Source organism: Hemiscyllium ocellatum, chromosome 24 (genome assembly GCF_020745735.1).
Source record: "Hemiscyllium ocellatum isolate sHemOce1 chromosome 24, sHemOce1.pat.X.cur, whole genome shotgun sequence".
In the NCBI taxonomy this organism is placed as follows: Eukaryota; Metazoa; Chordata; class Chondrichthyes; order Orectolobiformes; family Hemiscylliidae; genus Hemiscyllium; species Hemiscyllium ocellatum.
In genome coordinates, this window is record NC_083424.1 from 44,361,506 (window position 1) to 44,385,313 (window position 23,808).

At 43.9% G+C, this 23,808-nt stretch overlaps 1 protein-coding gene across 1 annotated transcript in view; it reads right to left on the minus strand.

Annotated features, from left to right (window-relative positions):
• Positions 1 to 22,920, minus strand: part of cabp1a (calcium binding protein 1a) — a 49,311-nt gene extending 26,391 nt beyond the window's left edge. The window contains exons 1-2 of the mRNA XM_060844043.1: positions 22,876 to 22,920; positions 22,108 to 22,302 (exon numbers count right to left, since the gene is read on the minus strand). Of these exons, the coding sequence (XP_060700026.1) occupies positions 22,108 to 22,302; positions 22,876 to 22,920 (240 nt within the window). The remainder of the gene's footprint in view (positions 1 to 22,107; positions 22,303 to 22,875) is intronic.
• Between the last annotated feature and the right edge of the window lie 888 nt (positions 22,921 to 23,808).

The window sequence follows — 23,808 nt, forward strand, 5'->3', positions numbered from 1 at the left end:
TGACCCCCTTGTGACAGCCATTTCTGCCCTGGGGAAAAGTCTCTGGCTATCTACTCTATCTATGCCTCTCATTACCTTATACACCTCTATCAAGTCACCTCTCTTCCTTCTTCTCTCCCGTGTGAAAAGCCCAAGATCACTCAACCTCAGTTCATAAGACAAGCCGTCCAATCCAGGCAGCATCCTGTAAATCTCCTCTGCACCCTCTCTAAAGCATCTACATCCTTCCTTTAATGAGACGACCAGAACGGGACACACTATTTCAAAGGTGGTCTAACCAGGGTGTTACAGAACTGCAGCATAATCTCGTGTTTCTTAAACTCAATCCCAATGTTAATGAAAGCCAACATACCATGCGCCTTCTTAACAACTCTATCAAATTGGATGGCAACTTTGAGGGATCTATGTATGTGTACCCCAAGATCCTACTGTTCCTCCACACTGCCAAGAATCCCGACTTTAACCCTGTATTCAGCATTCAAATTCACCCAGTCAAAATGAATCACATTGCATTATCCAGGTTGAACTCTATTTACCAATTCTCAGCCCAGCTCTGCATCCTGTCAATACCTTGTGGCCTACAACAGCCCTCGACACGATCTACAACACCACTGACATTTGTCATTGATAAACTTACTGACCCACCCTTCCACTTCTTCATCCAAGTCATTTATAAAAATTATAGAGAGCAGAGACCCAAGAACAGATCCCTGCAGGAGACCTCTGGTCACCACCCTCTAGACAGAATACTTTCCATTCACTACCATTCACTGTCTTCTTTCAGCCAGCCATTTCCGTATCCAGACAGCCAAATTTCCCTCCTAATTTCCTGAACATCAAGGACAGAAATTCCATTTTCCAACCCGATCAGAGAAAATTTTCACTATTGAGCAGCAAGAAGCCAATTTGCATCAATTAGCTTGCATTAACATCTCCTTAACTCACCTGCTTAATATGCATCAATCCCAGCCTGCAAAGAAACTAGACAGCAATTCCCAACATGAAAGTCGATGCAATTATCCGGGGAATTCCAGCTCGCCGCTTGCTCTTCCCAACCATCATGGGCACCAAAACCAATATCTCAGGGCACACATCATGAACAGTAACTACTCACACCCTTATACATAGACCTTGGCATCCAAAACACTTCATGGCACACCCCCAAGGCAGTACGGTTCTCCATTTCAATGCTGCACCTTGGGGCACACTGGCACCTCTAACACCGCTGCCAGGGCATTCTGTCCTCAGGGGCAAGACAGCTACCTCATGGGTCAGACCAGACCAGACCACATCTCAGGAGTGCTCACTTTCTCTCTTAGAGCTCACTCACTTTGTGCTTATTACAAAACCTGGGTACACAGTGTACTATATATCCAGATCACTGTGCCCAAAACATTGATGTTTCTCTCTACAGATGCTGTCAGACCTGCTGAGTTTCTCCAGCAGTTCCTGTTTTTATTTTTGTTCACAATACCCTTGCCTTGCCTTTAGCCCAAATAGAAGGCCAGGCAGCTTGTTGTGTTTACCATCAGGTGATGTTACCTCACAGTGCCACTCTCACACCCACGCCATGTGCTTATGCAGCAAACACACTGTGTGCGCCTCAACCAAATGGCCAGGTTTCAAAGCCGGACGGTAGGTGTTTTCAGGCAGGTGAAGGGGTAACAGCCTGTGGGGATCCCACACAGTACATCAAGGACATCGTCTGATACCAGTCCAGGGACTTGGACACAACCACTCAATCATGTGGGCAGTCAGATTAAGGGGGTCCATCTCACTACCATCCGGGGAGTTGGCTACACTCAGTCCTGCGAGCTCAGTGCAGCCAGTCTGAGGAGTGACTGGAAGGTAGTCAGGTATCTACACAGAGGCTCACCTGAGTCTCATCTGTCAGCGTTCGGGGCTGGCTGTATCAGTCAGTCAGGGTGGCTGTATCAGCAACAGTCAGTTCTGGGGATCTTTCCACTAAAAGTTGAGGGGGGGGAGGGGGGGGGGGTGGGGGTTAGCAGGGGCCATTACTGTGAAAGAGGAACTGGGGGACACAATTGTGGGGATTGGAGGCAGAGTGCTTGGGTGGGAAGTGGCCAATGGATAGCGTGAATAGCCAAGGTCTTTTCCCTAAGTTAGGGGAATCCAAATCTAGAGGATATAGGTTTAGGATGAGAGGGGAAAGATGTAAAAGGGACCTAAGGGGCATCTGTTTCATGCAAGGGTGGTGCGTGTATGGAATGAGCTGTCAAAGGAAGTGGTGGAGGCTGGTACAATAACAGCATTTAAAAGGCATCTGGATGGGTATATGAATAGGTAGGGTTTAAAGGGATATGGGCCAAGTGCTACAAATGGGACTAGATTAGTTTAAGATATCTGGTCAGGATCGATGGGTTGGACTGAAAAGGTAAAAACAAGGACTGCAGATGCTGGAAACCAGAATCTAGAATAGAGTGGTGCTGGAAAAGCACAGCAGGTCAGGCAGCATCCGAGAAGCAGGAAAATCGACGTTTCGGGCAAAAGCCCTTCATCAGGAATGGAGGCAGGGTGCCTGCAGAGCTGTATGCTACTTTCTCCCCACCCCCACCCCCACCCCACTCCCATTTATCTCGCCACTCTGCAGGCACCCTGCCTCTATTCCTGATGAATGGCTTTTACCCGAAACGCGATTTTCCTACTCCTCGGATGCTGCCTGACCTGCTGTGCTTTTCCAGCATCACTCTAATCCAGGGTTGGGCTGAAAGGTCTGTTTCCGTGCTATACAGCTGTATGTCTCTAAGTTCAAAGCCAATGGAGTTGATTGGGAGAGCTCCTGAGACGGGAGTGTGTCAATTTGAGGCTTCACGGAGGGTAAGAGACTGAGACAGAGGCCCACTGTGTGAGGGGCGAAGGTTGTTTGCTTCCATCGTGCTGGAAGTGACAAGTGTGTGATGAGGCTGAAAATGGCCACCTGTGTTCCCAGGAGCAGGGACGGTATTTGCTTCGCTCTGTCAGGCAGAGGGCTGCATCTCTGGAGCGATGAGAGGCCCTTTAAAGGCCCTGAGGATTACCTGACAGCCAGACAGCCCAACTGAAGGCCACTGGCGGATACAAAATGCTGCCTGAACCTGCGGATATGGAGCACAAATCCAGGCCCCATTTCCTCACCACGTCATGCAGCAGGGATCACAGGTTGCTCTGATGCAGGAGCAATGTTGCTGCAGTCTTGGTTCTAACAAATTTGTTAGAATCTTCTTTGAGGTGTGTGGACGAGGGAAGTTCAGCTGACGTCACTTATATGGATTTTAGCAAAATGTTTGACAAAGTCCCAAATGGGAGACTGACTGAGAAGGTTAAAGCAGATGGAACTGAGGGAAACTTGGCGAGATAGATCAGCAGCTGGCTGAGAAAAAAGGTCATGGGAGAAGGTTGTTTGAGTGACTGGAGGTGCCTGTCCAGGGCTGTACCACAAGGATCAGTACTGGGACCTTTATTGTTTGTTATATACAGAACAGATTTAGATGAAATTCTGGAGGCAATGCTAAGCAAGTTTGTAAGCAACACCGAGATTGATAGATGGATTATTAGTGAAGAAGATGGTTGTACGCTTTAGGAAGATATAGATAGATTGGTCTGACCAGCAGACCAGTGGCAGATGGTATTTAACCCTAATAAGGGCGAGGTGATGCACTTTGGAAGAAGAATCAGGTGAGGGAGTATTCAATGAACGGTAGGACACTGGGCAGCTTCAAGGACAGAGGGTCCTTGGGGTAATTATTCACAGATCCCTGAAGTCAGCAGAGTATGTGAATAGGATAGGTAAGGCAGCATATAGGACACCTACTTTCATCATTCATGGCATAGAGAGAAAGGAGGTGATATTAGAGTTATACAGAGCTTTGGCCTGACCACAACTGGAGTAGTGTGTGCAGTTCTGGTCTCCTCTCTACAGGAAGGATGTGACAGCCCCGGAGGGAATACAGAGGATGTTCACCAGGACGTTGCCTGGGATGGAGAAACTGAGCTATAAGGAGAGACTAGGTAGGCTTGGATTGTTTTCTTTCGAACAGAGGGGGCTAAGGGGGGACACGATTGAGATGAATAAGATTATGAAGGGTATGGACAGGGTGAATAGCCAGCAGCTGTTGCCCTTTGTTGAGGGGTCAGTCACGAGAGGGCGCAACTTTAGGGTAAGGGCAGGAGATTCTGCGGATTTGGGAAATGGTGAGAAGTGATGGCAGATGGTGAGAATCTGGAATACACTGCCTGGGGAGGTAGTGGAGGCTAGAATACACTGCCTGGGGAGGTAGTGGAGGCTAGAATACACTGCCTGGGGAGGTAGTGGAGGCTAGAATACACTGCCTGGGGAGGTAGTGGAGGCTAGAATACACTGCCTGGGGAGGTAGTGGAGGCTAGAATACACTGCCTGGGGAGGTAGTGGAGGCTAGAATACACTGCCTGGGGAGGTAGTGGAAGGTAGAAACCTTACAACCTTTCAACAATATTTGGATGAACGCTTCAAACATTGAAGGATATGGGAGATGTGCAGGAAATTGGGATTAGTGCTAATGGTAGTTGCAGTAGTTTCAATGGTAGTTAAGTCGGTGCAGATTCAATGGGCTGAAGGGCCTCTGACCTGTTTGACTCTATAAGAGGGAAGAGCACTTACAGCAGCAGAAAACTGTGAAAGAAGGGATAATTCAGCAAATATTGGCAATGTCACAGCACACTTGTCACAAAAGCTCACTGTGTAGAAGTTTGAAAAGAGCAAGTAGCAGGCTTTACCTTGGTCTGAGTTCGTGTCAATTCCTTACAAGTGGTTCCGGCACATTTATACCTGAATAACCTTGAACCACACCCACTAAATGCCTTATAAATTACCAACTCGCATTTATATGGCAGCACAGTGCCAGGGCATCATGGGACAATGACGGAAATTTACAGCCACTGTCAGAATGCAATGGAGCTACTGCTCCTGTTCAGCTGCGATTGCATAGCAACCAGGAACGTCCTGGATAGCACAATGTTCTGGGACAAATACCACGTGTGTGCAGCCACATGATGAACTTCAAAAGGGATCACTAAATTTTCAAAGAGAGCACTGACTGCCAATTGGTGCAGAGTAAGCTCCCAAAATAAGCGTTGAGGTTCAGGACCAGCTAATGTGTTTGATCAATGTTGCCTGAAGGGTAAGTCCAGGCCAAGCCAACAGGACGAGCGTTTCTTTACAGTGCCTTATCAGGTTTGCTGATGCCCTTCTGAGAGAGCAAATGGCTCAATTTAACATCTCAGCCAGAAGGTGAGACCTCTGACACAGCAGCACATCCCTCAATGCTGCACTGGAGAGTCAGCCTGGACTATGCGCTCAGGTCTTCCGACTCAGATGTTAAGAGTGTCGTCTGCTAAGTCAAGACTGGGAACTGAAATGGCACCAAATGAGGGTCAAATTGTCCAGTCCCCAGCACGGTTTCATACCGTTGTACGAGCACACACCATGCAGAATGCTGAAAGCTGCTAGCAGTAACTGCAAACAAATCAATCAATGAAAATGACAAAGACTGCAAGCCCTTGATTGTACAATCCTTCCTCCTGTCTTTATAACCGCACCATTCCCGTCACAGATCACTGGAGTTAATTCTGTTTTCTGTCTGTAATTTAGTGCAGTGTTCACAAAGTACATTCTATATCACTGCACCCACATTTATTGGGTTATGTTACGTTTAGATGAATTGGTTTGTTCAGACAGACAATAAAAATCAAAATACTATAACTGATGTCCAGAAGAGATCAGAAGGGAATAAATTACAGAGAGAGGTCAAGATGACTTAATAAACACGAAGAACAAAGCCAGTTGACATCCATTGTATGAATTACCAGAGAACAGAATAGCCCTGAGGTTTCTGCATTGCATTTGTTTCTTTAACACAACTTTCACAGTGTTTTTCCTCAGGCTGCACTCCATGCCCCTGGGGATACATAGCAGGAGAAAATTACTTGGAGAGTGGAAAACTTCACCTCAATGGCTATTCTTTATCTGTGACCACTTGACAGCAAGTGTCAACAGGCTGTGGAGCATGACCTTCCCTCCAAAAGGGTCCACTTTACAATGCAGTTCACCCCTCAGCAATCAGTTCAGCACCCCATCCCTGTCACCTTGCCCGGATTCAGGTTTCTGTTTCTTGGTACTTAGGGCCATCAAAGCACTAACAATCTGAGCCGGGACCAACTTGCTCAGCACAGCACTGACACCGAAACCCTTCAGACCATTTGCCTTTCACACCAGGCTACCAATTTCCTCACTGACCCATCAGAAGAGTGGCCGAGAGAATGGCTTTGCTGTTTAGAGTCGGGGTATTCACAAAGAGAGGATGCAGTTCACAGTCCATATGTACACTAGTGTGGGCTAGCCTTCATAAAGGAGTACAATTCTGACACAGTCACCATAAGACACAGGAGCAGAATGAGGCCATTCTGCCCATCGAGTCTGTTCCGCCATTCAAACATGGCTAATATGTTTCTCAGCACCATTCTCCTGCCTGCTCCCCAATATCCTTGATCCCCTATCCATCTTCATCATAAACATGCCAATGAGTTCCACAGATTCACCACCCTCTGGCTGAAGAAATTCCTCCTCATCTCAGTTCTAAAGGGTTGTCCCTTCACTGAGGCTGTGCCCAAGGATCTCAGTCTCTCTGACTTGTGGAAACATCTTCTCTACATCCACAACCTCTGTCAGACTCAGAATACTCAACTGGTCCTCAAATAATAAGCCTTTCATCCCCAGGATCATTCTTGCAAACCTCCTCTGGACCCCCTCCAAGATCAGCACATCCTTCCTCAGATGCTAGGCCCAAAACTGCTCACAATATTCCCCAAATGCAGTCTGAGCAGAGCCTTACATTTCCTCAGCAGTCCATCTTTGCTGTTGCATTCTAGCCCTTTTGAAATGAATGTTAACATTGCATTTGCCTTCACATTACAAGTGAACTTCCATTTCAGCCTTAACAGAATTCTGAACTAGGACTCCCAAGCCCCTTTACACTTCAGATTTCTGAAACTTTTCCCCATTTAGAAAATAGTCAGTGCCTCTTACTCTTCCAAGCAAAGTGCATAACCTCACAATTTCCACATTGTATTGCATCAGCCACTTCTCTGCCCACTTTCCCACCCTGTCCAATTTCTTCTGCGTACTCCCTGCTTCCACAACACTGCCTGCCCCTCCACCTGTGTGTCATCTGCAAACGTAGGAACTGAGGGCATTGCTGCTTCATCCAGTTCATTCACATATCACATGGATGCACGGTCCTCTGTGGAACCTGACTCATCACCAGTTACCATCCTCAAAAAGACCCTCTTATCCCCACTCTCTGGCTTCTGCCAGTCAGCCAATCCTCCATCTACGCTAGTACCTTTCCCCCAACCCTATGAGCTCTTATCTTATTTAGCATCCTCCTGTGCAACACTTTGTCTTCTGGAAAACCCAATAAGTCACATCAACTGGCTCTCCTTTGTCTAACCTGCTCATTACCTCCTCAAAAAATTCTAATAGGTGTTCAGGCTTGACCTTCCTTTTTCAAGGTCATGTTGACTTAGCCCTACCTTACAATGCACTTCTAAGTACTCTGCAATCTCATTCTTAAAAAAGGACTCTGAAATCTTATCAACAGCATATATTTTCCTGTCTTCTACTTTCCTTTCTTCTTAAATGTGGGTGTTACATTAGCCATTCCCCAGTCCTTTTCCCCTAATGTTCACAGCTCTAGTTATGGTTGGACCCAACCAGAACTCTATCAACAAACACGTCAACTTGGATCCCATTTACCACCCGCTGAGAAAAAAAGGAAATGACATCATCATAGGACATGGCACCACCACAGGAAATGACATCACCAGCCCAAGGAAACCCAAACACATAAATACACCACCAACACTTCATCTGGAGACTCACTGAAGATGTTAACTAGCATGGTGACGAAATGTCTGAAAATGAACCTTCCAGCTCAGTGAGCAAACCAGCATCTGGAACCTCAACCTGAGCTACAAATCTCAAAACTTGGGTTAATATCAAAAGGATCCTTTACGTTAAGGATACTTTTTCCCAGTCCAACTGTATTTACATTTTTAAAGGAGCCAAATTAACTAGGGCTTCTTAATGTTAATAAAAAGGGTGAGCTTATGGAGTACAAAGTTAAAAATCACACTACACCAGGTTATAGTCAAACAGGTTTATTTGGAAGTAGAAACTTTCAGAGTACTGTTCCTTTATCAGGTAGCTAGTGGGGCAGGATCACAGGACACAAGAGTCTATAGTAAAAGAACAAAATGTCATACAACTGATACGATGTGTTGAACAAACCTGGATCGCTGTAAACCTGCTCCCCCATTCTAAGTGATTAAAGACACCAGCAATCTAGGTTTGTTCAATACATCACGTCAGTTGTATGACAGTTTGATTTTTTTCTATAGACACTGTGTCCTGTGAACCTGCCCCACTAAATACCTGATGAAGGAGCAGCGCTCCGAAAGTCTGTACTTCCAAATAAACCTGTTGGCGTGTGATTTTTAACTTTGTCCATCCCAGCCCAACACTGGCTCCTCCACATTATTGAGTACAAAACATGAGAAAAGATAATGAAACACCACAGAGTAAAAATGTGAATTGAGTAAAAAGATAACAGTTAAAAAGGCATACGAATGAGTCTGGGTTCAGTGAAGGGTGGATAATGGAACATTGCATCCACTAAGTTGGATACTAATAATGCTGGCACTGGCAGTGAAGCAGCTGATTTCAAGATTCTTGTCTCTGCAAGTTCATGACAGGTTACTGTCCTGCTCTCTTTTCAATGGTGACTTTGTGGCTGCTCTGATTTCCAGCACTCTGAGTTTGTGAGCATTTTTCTTTACCTGCAACACAGGATTGTCTAATGGTTGTCCTCAAACTGTGACCTTCACAGCCCCTGAGTCCACACTAGTACATCAATCCTCTTATACATTGAGACTAGGGCTACAGGGTGTTTTAATCCCAGACCTTGTGTGTTCCTGAAAAGGTAAAACACAAATATGCCTTTTACTCATATCCAAAGTCTGGGATATAACCCAGAGAATGACTTTCCTGTTGAGGGATAATCAGGTTTTGCGCTGCATCTTTTCATTTTAGCTCTCGGTTTACATTTCCCTGATGCTCAGCAGATGTGACATTTGTGGGTTCATATATGAACCTTTCCTCTATTTCGTTGCCTTTGTATCAATTTAGTATCAATAGCTCCTCTATTGTTCCTTAATTCTAACAAAGTAGACTTTATGACTTTAAAATAGACTCGATTAACTTTTGGGCAGAACTGCTGCCTCACAGCGCCCGGGATCCAGGTTCAATTCCACTCTTAGGCAACTGTCTGTGGAGTTTGCACATTCTCCCCGTGTCTGCATTGGTTTCCTCCCATAATCAAAAGATGTGCAGATTTGGTGAATTGGCCATGGGAAATTGACTGTAGTGTTCAGGGATGTGTAGGTCAGGTGCATTAATCAGGGGTAAATGTACAGTAACAGGAATGGATCTGGGTGGATTAATCTTCGGAGGGTCAGTGTGGACTTGTTGAGCTGAAGGTCCTGTTTCCATACTGTAGGAATTCTATAAAGTATATAATCCCTCTGCAATGCTACAATAGCTTTTTTAGTCAATACTGCAACTGGCCAACCTATTTGCCTTCCCTACCTTTCCTAAGAGCCTTGTAACCAGGAATATTAAGCTACCAATTGTCTACATCTTTATGCTAGGTCTTTGTTGTTGCTGTTAAATCATTTTAACATGTGTTGTTTCACCTTAAGTACCAAAAGATGCATGAATTCATCTAAGCTTCAAATCCAGAGAGAACTGCCTGACATTTACCAACCAACTAAGCGCTCCCATTTCTGAATTATTCTTCACTTTTGTACAATGACTGTCCAGTAGTCAGTGTACCTCGTTTGTCTTCAAATATGTTTCATCCTGGTGTCCATACTGCCAGTAAATTAGTTGACGCCCCACCTTCATCACTATGGTAGCTAACCTTCCCTGAGCAAGTCCCTTCCTACTGATTCAATACCTACCTGAACATCCACTGGATTAAAACAATTCTGACATTTAACAGATATAAGATCATTAACTGTTGTATTGAAATAGGTGCAGGGCAGACAGCACAGCATTTCAAATGCTCTGTATCAATAACAACTGGGGCAAAGTTCAATTGTGTATTAACACTCTCCATGGACAGTGCAGTGATACCAACCCAGAGGTGATAGCAAACTTCCCTAGAAGAGAAAGTGGTTGAAAGATATTTCAAGTAAAGCAGTGGTAGCTGTTTGGACTGCAAACTGAGCTTCAGATTCTTGCGTTTATGGTTGCAAGCTTGACTTATACAGTCTGGCAGCATCTGAGGACAGAAATCAGAGAGAACGTTTTGGGTCCAGTCAGGAAAGGTCACTCAACCCAAAATGTTAACTGATTTCTCTCCGCTGATGCTGCCAGACTTACTGAACTTTTCCAGCAATTTCCAGTTTTGTCTCGGATTTACAGCATCTGCAGTCTTTCAGCTCTGACTTATACACTCAGACATTTTGCACGGTCCAACCAGTCCATGCTAAATAGAATCCCAAACTAAACCAGTCCCAGCTGCCTGCTCCTGACCCATATCCCTCCAAACCTTTCCTACTCATGTACTTAGTTACGTGTCCCAAATCCATCACTTCCTCTAGAAGTTAATTCTACATGCGAACAACCATCTGTGTAAAATATTTGCCCCTCATGTCTTTTTTAAATCTTTCTCCTCTCACCTTAAAAATATGCATTGCAATCCTCAACCCTATGGAAAAAAAACACCTACCATTAACCCTATGTATATCTGTGGTGATTTTATAAACCTGATGATTCCTGATGAAGGGCTTATGCCCGAAACGTCGAATATCCTATTCCTTGGATGCTGCCTAACCTGCTGTGCTTTAACCAGCAACACATTTTCAGCTCACCAATGTCTTGGACAACCTCAACATGACTTTGCAATTCCTATACTCAAAGAACTGTGCAGTGAAGAGTCATAGAATCATATTAGATTAGACTAGATTAGACTTACAGTGTGGAAACAGGCCCTTCGGCCCAACAAGTCCACACCGACCCGCCGAAGCGCAACCCACCCATACCCCTACATTTACCCCTTACCTAACACCATGGGCAATTTAGCTTGGCCAATTCACCTGACCAGCACATCTTTGTGACTGTGGGAGGAAACCGGAGCACCCGGAGGAAACCCACGCAGACACAGGGAGAACGTGCAAACTCCACACAGTCAGTCGCCTGAGTCGGGAATTGAACCCGGGTCTACAGGCGCTGTTCATTCTTTGCTCAGATCCAAAGAGTAGACTTCCCACATTAACTAAATCAATGCACAATGCAGTGAGGAGGCTGCGAACAAACATTGCACCGATATTTTGACTAGTGCCTCTGACTTGTGTGTCATAAGCACTAATTTGATAAATCTATTCCACAGTGGCCAGGAGCTGTGCTGGGAGTCCAGAAGCAGAGGTTTAAGGTGAGAGGGAAAAGATGTAAAAGGGACCTAAGGGGCAATCTTTTCCACACAGAGGGTGGTGCATGTATGGAATGAGCTGCCAGAGGAAGTGGTGGAGGCTGGTACAATTACAACATTTAAAAGACATCTGGATGAGTATATGAATAGGAAGGGTTTAGAGGGATATGGGCCAAGTGCTGGGAAATGAGACTAGACAACTGGTCGGCATGGACTAGTTGGACTGAAGGGTCTGTTTTCATGCTGGTCATCTCTATGACTCTATGAACGGATGTTCTGAATCAATCAGGTTCAGCATCCTTTTGCAAACCCTGCATATATTATTACAAAGTTAAAAATCACACAACACTAGGTTATAGTCCAACAGGTTTATTTGGAAGCACTAGCTTTTGGAGTGCTGCTCCTTCATCAGGTAGCTGTGGGACATCATCATAAGACAAAACATGAAGCAAAAGATCACAGTATCATGCAACTTTATGATCATGTCCCACGGCTAACTGATTAAGGAGCAGCGCTCCAAAAACTCGTGCTTCCAAATAGAGTCATAGAGATGTACAGCATGGAAACAGACTCTTCAGTCCAACCCGTCCATGCCGACCAGATATCCCAACCAAATCTAGTCCCAGCTGCCAGCACCACCCAGCCCATATCCTCCAAACCCTTCCTATTCAGATACCCATCCAAGTGCCGCTTAAATGTTGCAATTGTACCAGCCTCCACCACATCCTCTGGCAGCTCACTGCATACACACACTACCCTCTGCGTGAAAGAGTTGCCCCTTAGGTCTCTTTTATATCTTTCCCCTCTCACCCTAAACCTATGCCCTCTAGTTCTGGACTCCCCGACACCAGGGAAAAGACTTTGCCTATTTATCCTATCCATGCCCCACATAATTTTGTAAACCTCTATAACATCACCCCTCAGCCTCCAACACTCCAGGAAAACAGCCCCAGCCTGTTCAGCCTCTCCCTGCAGCTCAGATGCTCCAACCTTGGCAACATCCTTGTAAATCTTTTCTGAACCCTTTCAAGTTTCACAACATCTTTCCGATAGGAAGGAGACCAGAGTTGTAAGCAATATTTCAACAGTGGCCTAACCAATGTCCTGTACAGCCGCAACATGACCTCCCAACTCCTGTACTCAATACTTTGACCAATAAATGAAAGCATACCAAACGCCTTCTTCACTATCCTATCTACCTGCGACTCCACTTTCAAGGAGCTATGAACCTGCACTCCAAGGTCTCTTTGTTCAACAAAGGTCTCTAGGACCTTACCATTAAGTGTATAAGTCTTGCTAAGTTATTCCATGAAATCTAACCTTGCTAACCAGTCTCCCAAGGGGAACCTTGTCGAATGCCTTACTGAAGTCCATATAGATCACATCTACCGTGCTGCCCTCTTCAATCCTCTTTGTTACTTGTTCAAAAAACTCAATCAAGTTTGTGAGACATGATTTCCCACGCACAAAGCCATGCTGACAATCCCTAATCAGTCCTTGCCTTTCCAAATACATGTACATCCCGTCCCTCAGGATTCCCTCCAACAACTTGCCCACCACCGACGTCAGGCCCGCTGGTCTATAGTTCCCTGGCTTGTCCTTACTACCCTTCTGAAACAGTGGAACCACGTTAGCCAACCTCCAGTCTTCCGGCACCTCACCTGTGAGTATCGATGATACAAATATCTCAGCAAGAGACCCAGCAATCACTTCTCTAGCTTCCCACAGAGTTCCAGGGTACACCTGATCAGGTGCTGGGGATTTATCCACCTTTATGCATTTCAAGACATCCAGCACTTCCTCCTGTGAAATATGGACATCTTACAAGGTGTCACCATCTATTTTCCCACATTCTATATCTTCCATATCCTTTACCACAGTAAATACTGATACAAAATACTCATTAGCATCTCCCCCATTTTATGCGGCTCCACACAAAGGCCGCCTTGCGGATCTTTGAGGGGCCCTATTCTCTCCCTAGTTACCCTTTTGTCCTTAATGTATTTGTAAGAACCCTTTGGATTCTCCTTAATTCTATAAACCTGGTGTTGTGTGATTTTTAACTTTGTCCACCCCAGTCCAACACCAGCATCTCAACATCAGATACTATTACAGTCTGTACACTTATATCCTTGCTCTGACTCAGTGGTGCTCAGACAACAAAACGATCTGCATCTATTGTTGACTTAAACATTTAGTCTGAAAATGTGCTCTTGAAAAAAGAAATTTTGATCAACTGAGGTCTTAATTCCCTCGTGGCCAAACAGTTACACCTCCCAGCATGGGGTTAAACAAAAATTATAAAACAGCAAACTCAGTACAACAGGGCAGTGTGAGAATCAGTTAAGGCTGCACTGGAAGCAGATTACAGCTCAAGACAGCTCAGGCGGACAGAAGGCAGAACAGAGAGACTGGTGAATGCTCCGAGCAGTACTTCAGCTGACCTGTTATTCCCCGTTTTCAGATTCAGGACATCACCAACTTGCACTGATAAAGCATCTTTAATGTGGTGAAACACCCCAAAGGCATCTTCAGGGGATGCTTGTCAAAGAAAATGTGGCAACAAGCCAAGTACTTAGCTATTAGCACGGTTGAGCAAAACGCTTGGTCAAAGAGTTCTGTTTTAAAGAGTACTTTAAAGAAATAAAGCAGTAGGCCATTCAGCCCCTCAAACTTGCTGCACTACTCATGAAGATCATGGCTGATCTTTTATCTCAATGCTATTTTCCTGCACTACCCCTTGATTGTTACTATCCATCAATCTCTCTTGTAAATATTCAATGACAGAGTTTCCACAGCCTTCTGGGGTAGAGAATTCCAAAGATTCAGCCTCATCTCCATCCTAAATCTCTTAATCTGACTGCTAGATCTTGGACTCCAGTCTTCCTTCCTGTATCTAGTCTATCAAGACCAGTAAAGGTTTTCTATGCTGTTGTAAGCAGATGAGGTAGGTGGACAGAGCGATTGAGAATGGAATTCCAGAGCTTACCTAGACAGCTTAAGTACTAACTGCTGAACACATCCTGGTTTCAATAATAAAGTCCTCTTTTCAATTTGCTTGACCCCTGACCAAGGGGATATTTTAGATACAATGCAGGTTTGGGAAGGGGCAGGCTGCTAGAGAGGAGGAGAAGGCAGGTCAGAACATTGCCTCCTTCTGACAAATGTGCCCAGATGGATGTCAGTCCAGTCTTCAGAAGGTACACAGACACAATCTTCTGTTCAATGGGTCAACACTGACCCGGAGACATTCAGCTCCCATCCTCACTTTCTTGTCAAAATAAAATAGGAAATGTTCTGTTTCCTGCATGTGTAAGCTTTAGATGCAAGTATTGCAGATAGCTTGTGTTATAAAAGGCTTGTATGCCACTTACTGACAGGGCCCCAAAATTGACTCAGCCCTGAATTCAAACCTCAGAAGTGATGCAGATGAAAGTTAACAAAATGATTTTGTCCAGACTAGATTCTCATAAACCACGGTGACTGGCAAATGGTGAACCAGATTGGTTCAATAAATGTTCACATGAACATACACACACAGACATTCGCAGGCAAATTGGTATCTTTGTTTGACCAAGATTTCTTTAAATTCAGGATCAGTTACCATTCCATTAAAGAATGCCACAAGGTAAAGACTTTACTCTGGGAGAAGCTTCATTAAGCTACTCATGTGCAACAACAATCTTAGGAAACAATCCATATGACAAAACCTGAACGTTGAGATGTTATAATACACTGCCATTTGTGTGAAATCTATAATGTGAATGGAAAATTAATGGAAATACACAGGAAGCCCTCACTTGACTACTAGTTGCCTGTGCCACACAGATTCTAATGTTATGGACGAGACCAAACGTCTCAAAGTGTATTAAAAAGATAGCCTCGGGGGATCTAAGATGGCGGCGATCTGAGAAGGTCACTCTGCAGAGCTTCGCAGCGCAGCAGGAGCAGGACGGTCCTTTAACCCGCCCAACCCAGGTCATCAGGATTTCTTGGGACATTGGAAAGATTGTGGAGCACCAAGAAACATTTAAAAATTGACTTACCTGTGTTTTCAGCTGTCCAGAAATGCCTAAAAATGGAGGAGGAGCATCTGAGGCCGGGCCTGCAGCTCAGCCTGCAGCAGCCTCAGAGCAGAATACTCTCCAGGACCTGGTGAACCAGCTCTCAAAATCTTGCGAGATGGTGGGGAAACAGATTGAAGAGAAGCTGGCTCCAGTCTCTCTCATGCTGCAGAAGCATGAGCAGCAGCCGGGAGACCTGGAGAAGAGGACGGATGAGGTGGAGCACAGGGTCACAGTGGTGGAATGTGATGCCAGTCATTCAAGGAAGAGATCCAAGCCCTGTAGACAAGAGAAGACTGAAGGAGCTTGGGATTCAGAACTCCCTGAGATATCCAGCAGTGCTTCGGATCACCTTAGATGGATCCATGCATCTCTTTGATACATCGGAGAAGGCAAAAGACTTTGTGGACAAACTAACCTAATTTAAACAATTGTAGTATGTATAAGTATCATTGCTTGGGTATGCGTTTATCATTCTGTAAAGGAAATGGAGGAAATATGGTTGGAGCTTTGTTTTTCCCCTTTTTTTTCCTCTATTGATAATAATTTGGTTCAAACTATGTCTGGCGGTGGTTAAGATGTACATTTTAAATTTCTAAGCTAGGACATATCAAAGGATGGGTGGGGTATTTATTCCCTTTTTTTAATAAAAGAATTTTTTTATTCATATTGATATTCTATGGGGTGTTTATTCTTTTTAGCTTGTGCTTGTGATGCGGCTCTAGCTGGGAGAAGTGAAGGTGGTTGAGATGGTTAGATACCTATTTATGGGCAGTTCGGGATGGGTAGTTGCCCCTCCGGGCAGGGGGTGAGTTCCCCTACTCAGCACTATTGGGGCTTTATATTGGGGTTTGTTTTCTGGTTTTTGTTGTTTTTATTTTTAATAGTTTTGTATGTTTGTTAAATGTAGTGGTTTTAGTTTATGTAGTTTTTATATTTGGTGGACCATGTGACACTAAGGCTCAGCAATTTGTGGTTCGGGTTCCTCCTCTCTAGAATTTAAATGTAATTTTAGAAGATTATGGCTAATGATTTGATTAAATGGTGTACCTGGAATATCAAGGGACTTCACTCACCAATTAAGAGGAAGAAGGTGCTTTTGAGTCTTAGAAATGAGAAGGTGGATATTGCTTTGTTACAGGAGACACATTTGGATGACAAGGAGCATCTGAAATTACAGCAGAATGGCTTTGACCGAGTTTATTTTTCATCATTTAATATCAGAAGTAGGGGAGTGGCTATATTGGTTAGGAAAAATCTCTCATTTAAATTTTTGGAATGTGTTAAAGATACATACAGGAGGTTTGTAATTCTTAAAGCCTTGATAAATGGGGGAGAATATGGCATTTTAAATGTTTATTGTCCCCCCAGCTCATCCTCTTAAATTCTTGGTAGATGCTTTTTTAAACTGATAAGTCTCAAGTCTCAGCACATCATTATAGGGGGAGATTTTAACTGCCTCATGGACCCCACGTAGACAGGTTGCCTAAAGGTTCCTCTATACTCTCTGCACAAACTAAATAGTTATTGGGTTTGTGTGGGGAATTAGGGCTGGTGGACGTCTGGAGGTGTCTCCACCCTACAGGTAGGGATTTCATGTTTTTCTCCAATCCGCATAGATGTCACACGATGATTGATTTTTGATTTTTTTCTGACCCCTGCGGCAACCCTGAATCTGGTGGCATCCTGTACGCTAGGTAATATTGCCATCTCTGATCATGCTCCAGTGTACCTCATGGTTAAGATTAAGGATGTTACAGTGGATTCATGGTACTGGCGAACGGACCCCTTTATTCTCATGGACAGTAAGTTTGTGGAGTATTTCTCTAGGGAATTTCGAGTATTCCTAGAAATCAACATAGGCTCAGTTGATAGCTCATCTCTTCTCTAGGAAACTTCCAAAGCTTATGCCGGGGGTTAGTTATTTCATATTCCACCAGTAGGAAGCGGCAGAAGAGTGAGCAGCAACATCTCCTTGAAGCACGGTTGAAGGCAGCCGAGAAGGGCTATTTTGACAGACCATCGTTGGTCAAATTACAGAGGATTACAGCACTGCGGTCTGCACTAAATTCCCTGTTCACGCAGACGGCAAAGAAAGAGCTGGCTTTTGCAAAGCATAAGTTATATGAGCATGGTGACAAGCCAGGCAAATACTTAGCATACCTTGCCAGAAAGAGAAGTGCCCCACAAACCATTACAGCAATTAGGGAAGGGTCTGGGAACCTAACATGTGATTCTAAAAAGATTAATGTGGCGTCCCAGAGATTCTACTCTAAGTTATATCAGTCTGAGAATTGTGAGGAGGGGCAGGCCAAAATGGAATCCTTTTTTAGAGATCGGAAGCTCCCGGGTGTGACTCCTGAACAACAGTCCTTTCTCAATGCCCCATTATCAGAGCAAGAAATGCAGGAAGCTGTGAGGCAGCTTCAGAGTGGAAAAGCGCCCGGTCCTGATGGACTTCCCAGTGAATTCTATCAGGAATTTATAAGTATACTGTCAGGCCCGATGCTGAATATGTTTAATGATTCATACAGTCATGTTTGTCTCCCACCATCTCTGAGAGAGGCCAATATTTCACTTATCCTTAAAAAAGGGAAGGATCCGGAAGACTGTGCTTCATACAGGCCCATCTTGCTCTTAAATGTGGACTTTAAGATCCTCTCTAAGGCTCTTGCATTAAGGCTGGAGACTGTGTTACCCTCTATGATTAAAGAGGATCAGACGGGCTTCATAAAGGGTCGCAGATCCTCCAATAATGTTAGGAGGCTGCTTATTGTAATTCAAGCATTCCAACAGCAGTCAGTACAGGGATTGGTGATTTCTTAGATGCAGAAAAGGCATTTGACCAAGTTGAGTGGCCGTACCTTTTCTATACTCTAGACCGGTTTGGTCTGGGTGAAGTTTTCATAAGATGGGTAAAGGTTCTCTACAGTGTACCTCTCGCTGCGGTCATTACCAATGGGATACGATCAAGCAATTTTAATATTTCTCGGGGCAGCCGGCAGGGCTGTCCCCTTTCACCATTACTTTTTACGTTGGTGATTGAACCGTTGGCAGAGGCCATTCTTGGGGATCTCAATTTATCAGCTCCAGAAGTGGGGTCAAAATTACATAAGATCTCGCTGTTTGCAGATGATGTTCTAATTTTCTTGACAAATCCAGCAGTCTCAGTGCCTTGCCTGATACAATGCATTCACGCGTTTGGCGCTTTTTCAAGGTATAAGATGAATTTTGCTAAATCAGAGGCTATGCCTATGGGTGGTCTTACTAAAGAGTTGGCCCTTGAGAGTGACTATAGATTCCCATTTAGGTGGTCACAGGGGGGTTTTGTGTATTTGGGCATATTCATTACCCCAGTTCTGGATTGGCTGTTCAAAGCCAATTTTACTTAATTATTTGAAAAAATTAAACAAGATCTCCAAAGATGGGAGGCACTTCCAGTCTCATGGTTTGGTCGGATAGTGCTAATTAAGATGAATATTCTCCCTTGTTTGCTATACCCTGTACGGATGCTCCCCCTGATTTTTAATAAACACACACTCAGGAGACTGAACAGTTGGTTCAGCTCCTTTATCTGGCACCGTAAACGGCCCCTCATTAAATTCGCCAAACCGCAGTTGCCTCACAGATTGGGGGGAGTAGACCTTCCAGACAATTAAGCTCGTTTTTGACCTACGTGAGTGATTGGGTTTGTGGGGATCCTCTTTCAATATGGCTAGATATCGAAGCCTCCCAGGCAAGGTGCCCCCTTACCAGTTTGCTGTTTTTGGACTAGGTGAGGACAGTTAGGGAATATTGCCATAACCCAATAGTCATCAATACTATTAAAGCATGGAGCGCAATTCGGCAGAGGGAAGGTAATATTGTTTACGCCTTTAGTGGGTATGCTGGGTTTTCAACTGGGTATGATAGATTCAGGATTTAAACGTTGGGCAGCTAGGGATATATCTTGCATGGGTGATTTATTTGAGGGAAATGTAATGATGTCCTTCGATCAGTTAGTATGGAAGTACGAGTTACCTAATAGAGTCATCTTTTGTTTTTTTCAAGTTAGAGATTTTATTCAAAAAAAACCACACTTTTGACTGATCCCTATAAATCTGACATAGAAAGAGGGATACTAAGGGCTAAGAGTATACTCTCTGTCAGTACTTTATATCACCAATTGGGGGGTGCCACCTCAGATGAGTCTGATCGACTCTGCAAGATGTGGGAAAGAGAGCTGGGTGTTGAAGTTTCTTCAGAGGCATGGGAGGATGTTTGGGAGAATGCAAGGAACATATCAATTTGCAATAGGACCCATGCTTTACAGTTGAAGATTCTCTACAGGGTCCACTTAGCCCCAGACCATTTGTCAAAATTTAAACCAGGGGTATCTTCAGCATGTCCCAAGTGTAAGGTCAGCACAGGTACTTTTACCCATTGGCTTTGGTCTTGTGACAGGCTTCAAACATATTGGAGCGGTGTGGTGGGTGCATTGGAGAGGATTTTAGGTGTAGGGGTGGAGAAGGACCTATTTTGCTCCTTTTGGGCCTACCCATTGTATTTCCTGTAGACTTGCATAAGAAAAAACTCTTCAATATTCTTATGTTCTGTGCAAGGAAGAATATCTTGCTAGGTTGGATATCAGAAAAACCCCCCAGGCCTGTCGGGTTGGCGGAAGATTGTTATGGAGCATATTCCCCTGGATTTTCTCACAAATATGGTACACCACAAAACTGAGAATTTTTACAAAACATGGCAACCCTTGTTGAAATACCTGGACACAGATTTATCTGCCACACTAACAAGGGCTTTTATATAGCCATAACGATTGTGTTTCGTGAGTCCAATATCCAGGGAAGAGGAACTGTGAATGTATGAGTGTTTTGTTTGGCTGAGCTGAGTTATTGCTATTTATTTGTTTGTTGTTCAGTATTTATTTATTTGGTTAAATAGCTAGTTTAGGTTTTTAAAAAATTTTATACTTCTCTATATATGTTTATACATTCATATAGGAGGGTGGGTTGGGGAATATTTTTATTATTTGGGTTTAGTTTTGTACTATTTTGAATTGCATTGTTTTGTATTTGTTGTAATATTTAAAAATCTATTTTTTCTTAATAAAAATATATTATTAAAAAAGATAGCCTTGACTCTAACTTTTTTTCATTTTAAAGATAAGTGTAAGGTGTACATTTCAAATGCCACTCCATTAGTTAAACTACTTGACTTTAAGCAAAACACATTTTAATTTTACACAACAGTTAAAATACAAAGAAATAAAAGAATGGCTTAACTCCAGTTGAAATGTTTAACAAAATTACATATATTAACTACTGCTAGTTAACTGTCCCAATATAGTAACATCCCCTAAACACACCCTTGGCAAAGGCAAATTCAGTAAAATAGATTGTCTCATAGCAATTCTAGCAGCAGGAAGAGAATCCCAAGAGAGGGAAATAAAATATTCTACATCCAGCTTTAAGACCCCAGCGATTGCTGAAAGCTCAAACTAAAAATCCTGGTTTTGAGAGTTTGGCCTCACCCACTCAGGCTGCTTCTATTGTTTAAACTTTATTGTTCACAAACTGTTCACTTTATTGGCTTTGAACACAATACTCTGCCTCTGTCTCTACCTCTTCATGTATTAAAAAAATGAGGACAAAATACACCTCTTAAAGCCATAATATCGTCACACTAAGGAATCTTTACCTCCCTCAACAAAATGAACCTGGATTTACTTTTAAAGATGCAGAAGATTTAGAGAAGGGCTAAAGTTCTCAAAGGATCAGTGAAGATTAAGCCTGAGCCAGTATTAGTAAATTAAAGCTCCCTGTGAGTGCTCTGAGCTGGGAGCTGCACCTCAATGAGATAGCAGATTGGAAGGTTGGCTAGTTGAACAAACAGGAACTTTGAGAGGGATACAATTGCCTGTTGACACAGTGTGTGAGTGTGTGTCTGTGGGGCGGGGGGAGGTGCCGTTGCAAAGCCAGCAGTTATGGCACTGAAATGGTATTGCATTTTTGCTGAGGTTCAGATTCAACATACTGAGAATGTTATTTCAGTCTGACTTGTTAATGACAATCATATGTTGCTTAATTTTCTTTTCGAACATTTGCTTAAAATTATAGTTTTGGTTAACAAGTCTCCTTAAATTGGAAATAGTGCATTTAAAACAAGTACAGGTTGTTTACAACAAATCAACCGGGACAGATGAGAATGAAGGCGAATTAAACAGAAGGAGACTTTAAGCTAAATCTGTAATACAAAAGAGAGAACTTGAATCATGTCAGTGTTTCTGCTTTTATTTATATAGAGTTGGTGTACAACTGTCTCACTTACAAACATGGGGTGAAAGGTGTGAGTTCCACCTACAAATACAGTATAACCACCATCGACAGACACAGTCCCAGACTGCTGATGAAGAGGAGGGGAGAGGGAATGACAGGGAGGGCGGCGGGGGGACGGAATGAGGTGGTGGGGAGACACACCTCCCGGTGGACGCGCACACAGTTTGCAGTCAAAGACTTACTTACAGCCTGCCTCTCTGCCAGTCCCTTCCTGAGGAAGATGCAGGCTGGCCCCAGGAGATTGTGCAGGAGTGCGCGGCTGTGAGCATGAAGGACCAAAGGCTCCTGGTTCTCACTCCCTCCAGAGGACGCTGCAGCCGCTCCCACGGCATCCTCGCACGTCCTGACTACTTTGTAGCTGTTTCTGTCTTCCTGTCGAATCTTTTACCCCAGTCGCCAGCACACACAAAACAGATTAGAGCCCAGCCGGCGGAGATATTCACTTAAATTTTCCTTTTAAAAACTCGCATGCTTTTTAAAATTTAAACTTCGAGTTAAATTCTACTTAAAAACTTCCCAACTTGCAATTCCCTTCCATCCTCAATGCATTTTTATTTGAACTAGTGCATGCAATGCAGGTCCTATATTTAAAACGCCGCAACGTTTAATCTTCAAAATGTATCTATTTGCAGGAACATGGATAGAAACTCGGCACATGCATTGCACAGAACCGATGAGTTATTCTATAAAGCAATACTTTCTCGGACCCAGTCACGATTTTTAAAAAAAAATACATGTATGTTGCAGAAAACGCGTACACTCCAATATTCCAACTCCAGATAGTTATCTTAAATCCGAGGGCAGTCTCTCTCAGCTCAATAGACTGGTTTCCAACATGCATGCTAATATTTGTCTTGTGTGCATTAGGAGAAACCTTTCGCCACTTGCTCCGTATTTTTTTTCCCAAAAAAAAGTAAAACAAAACGAAGGAAATTGCTTCAAATTGTACACTACCTTTTCAGAGAGATTTCGAAGCGGTGACTTAACACAGTTGCCCATGTTTACTCACAGGTGGTTTACACAACGCTGGATGCTTTATACAAACAAACACAGTCTGATCAAATACATTTCCTTCCCAGGAACCGTGCCATCCAGTCCACAGTGGGCTCGCTGTTGGGATGTGGATTCAGATCAGGGTTGACTGCCTCAGGAAAAGGCAGACTCATGAATTATTGTGGTGACGAAGATGGGAGTTTGAAGTGAGATTTAGAAACTGGACCTCCTCTTCCCCTCTTCCTGTGATTATAAGAGGTACTTAAAGCCATACCAGCGACCTTTCCAAGATCTAACTGGGCGTCAGTGACGATGCAGTACTTGATGCGAGGCGACCTGTGCTGTTTACTAATTCAATGTGAAACTTTCCAGCACCCTCTGCCTGGGCTCTACTCGCCCCTGCCATTCCCCCTCCCCAGGCAAACCTCACACCCACCCCCTGCCCGCTATGACTGGCTCCTGTTCTATATTCCGAGCCAGCCTTCAGCCTTGAGAGGAATTCAAAACTGCAACACATGCCTGACACCCCCCCCCCCCAGGTTGAGAGAATTACCTCCAGCACCAGGGCTAGCTTTTCAGACGTGCATTGGGAGCACCAGGTGAAGTCACTATCTCCCCTTTTCTTCAATGATTCAGAATTGCACCAATCAGCAAGTGACTGACTATCACAAATAACATGCAAGATGAGGATTTAGTGCTAAATGTGTGAATTATTTGAAATGTGGTTTTGAATTAAAGGGGGATAGATTATGCAATTCCAAAATCTGTTGGCACTTGCAAAATGCCCATTACCCACACATACTCAGGACCGAACCGTCCCTTTGATATTAAAAGGTAAAGCTGATCAGAATGTTTTGGTGCTGGGAATCCAGCTTCCTTCCCCTTACCATAAGC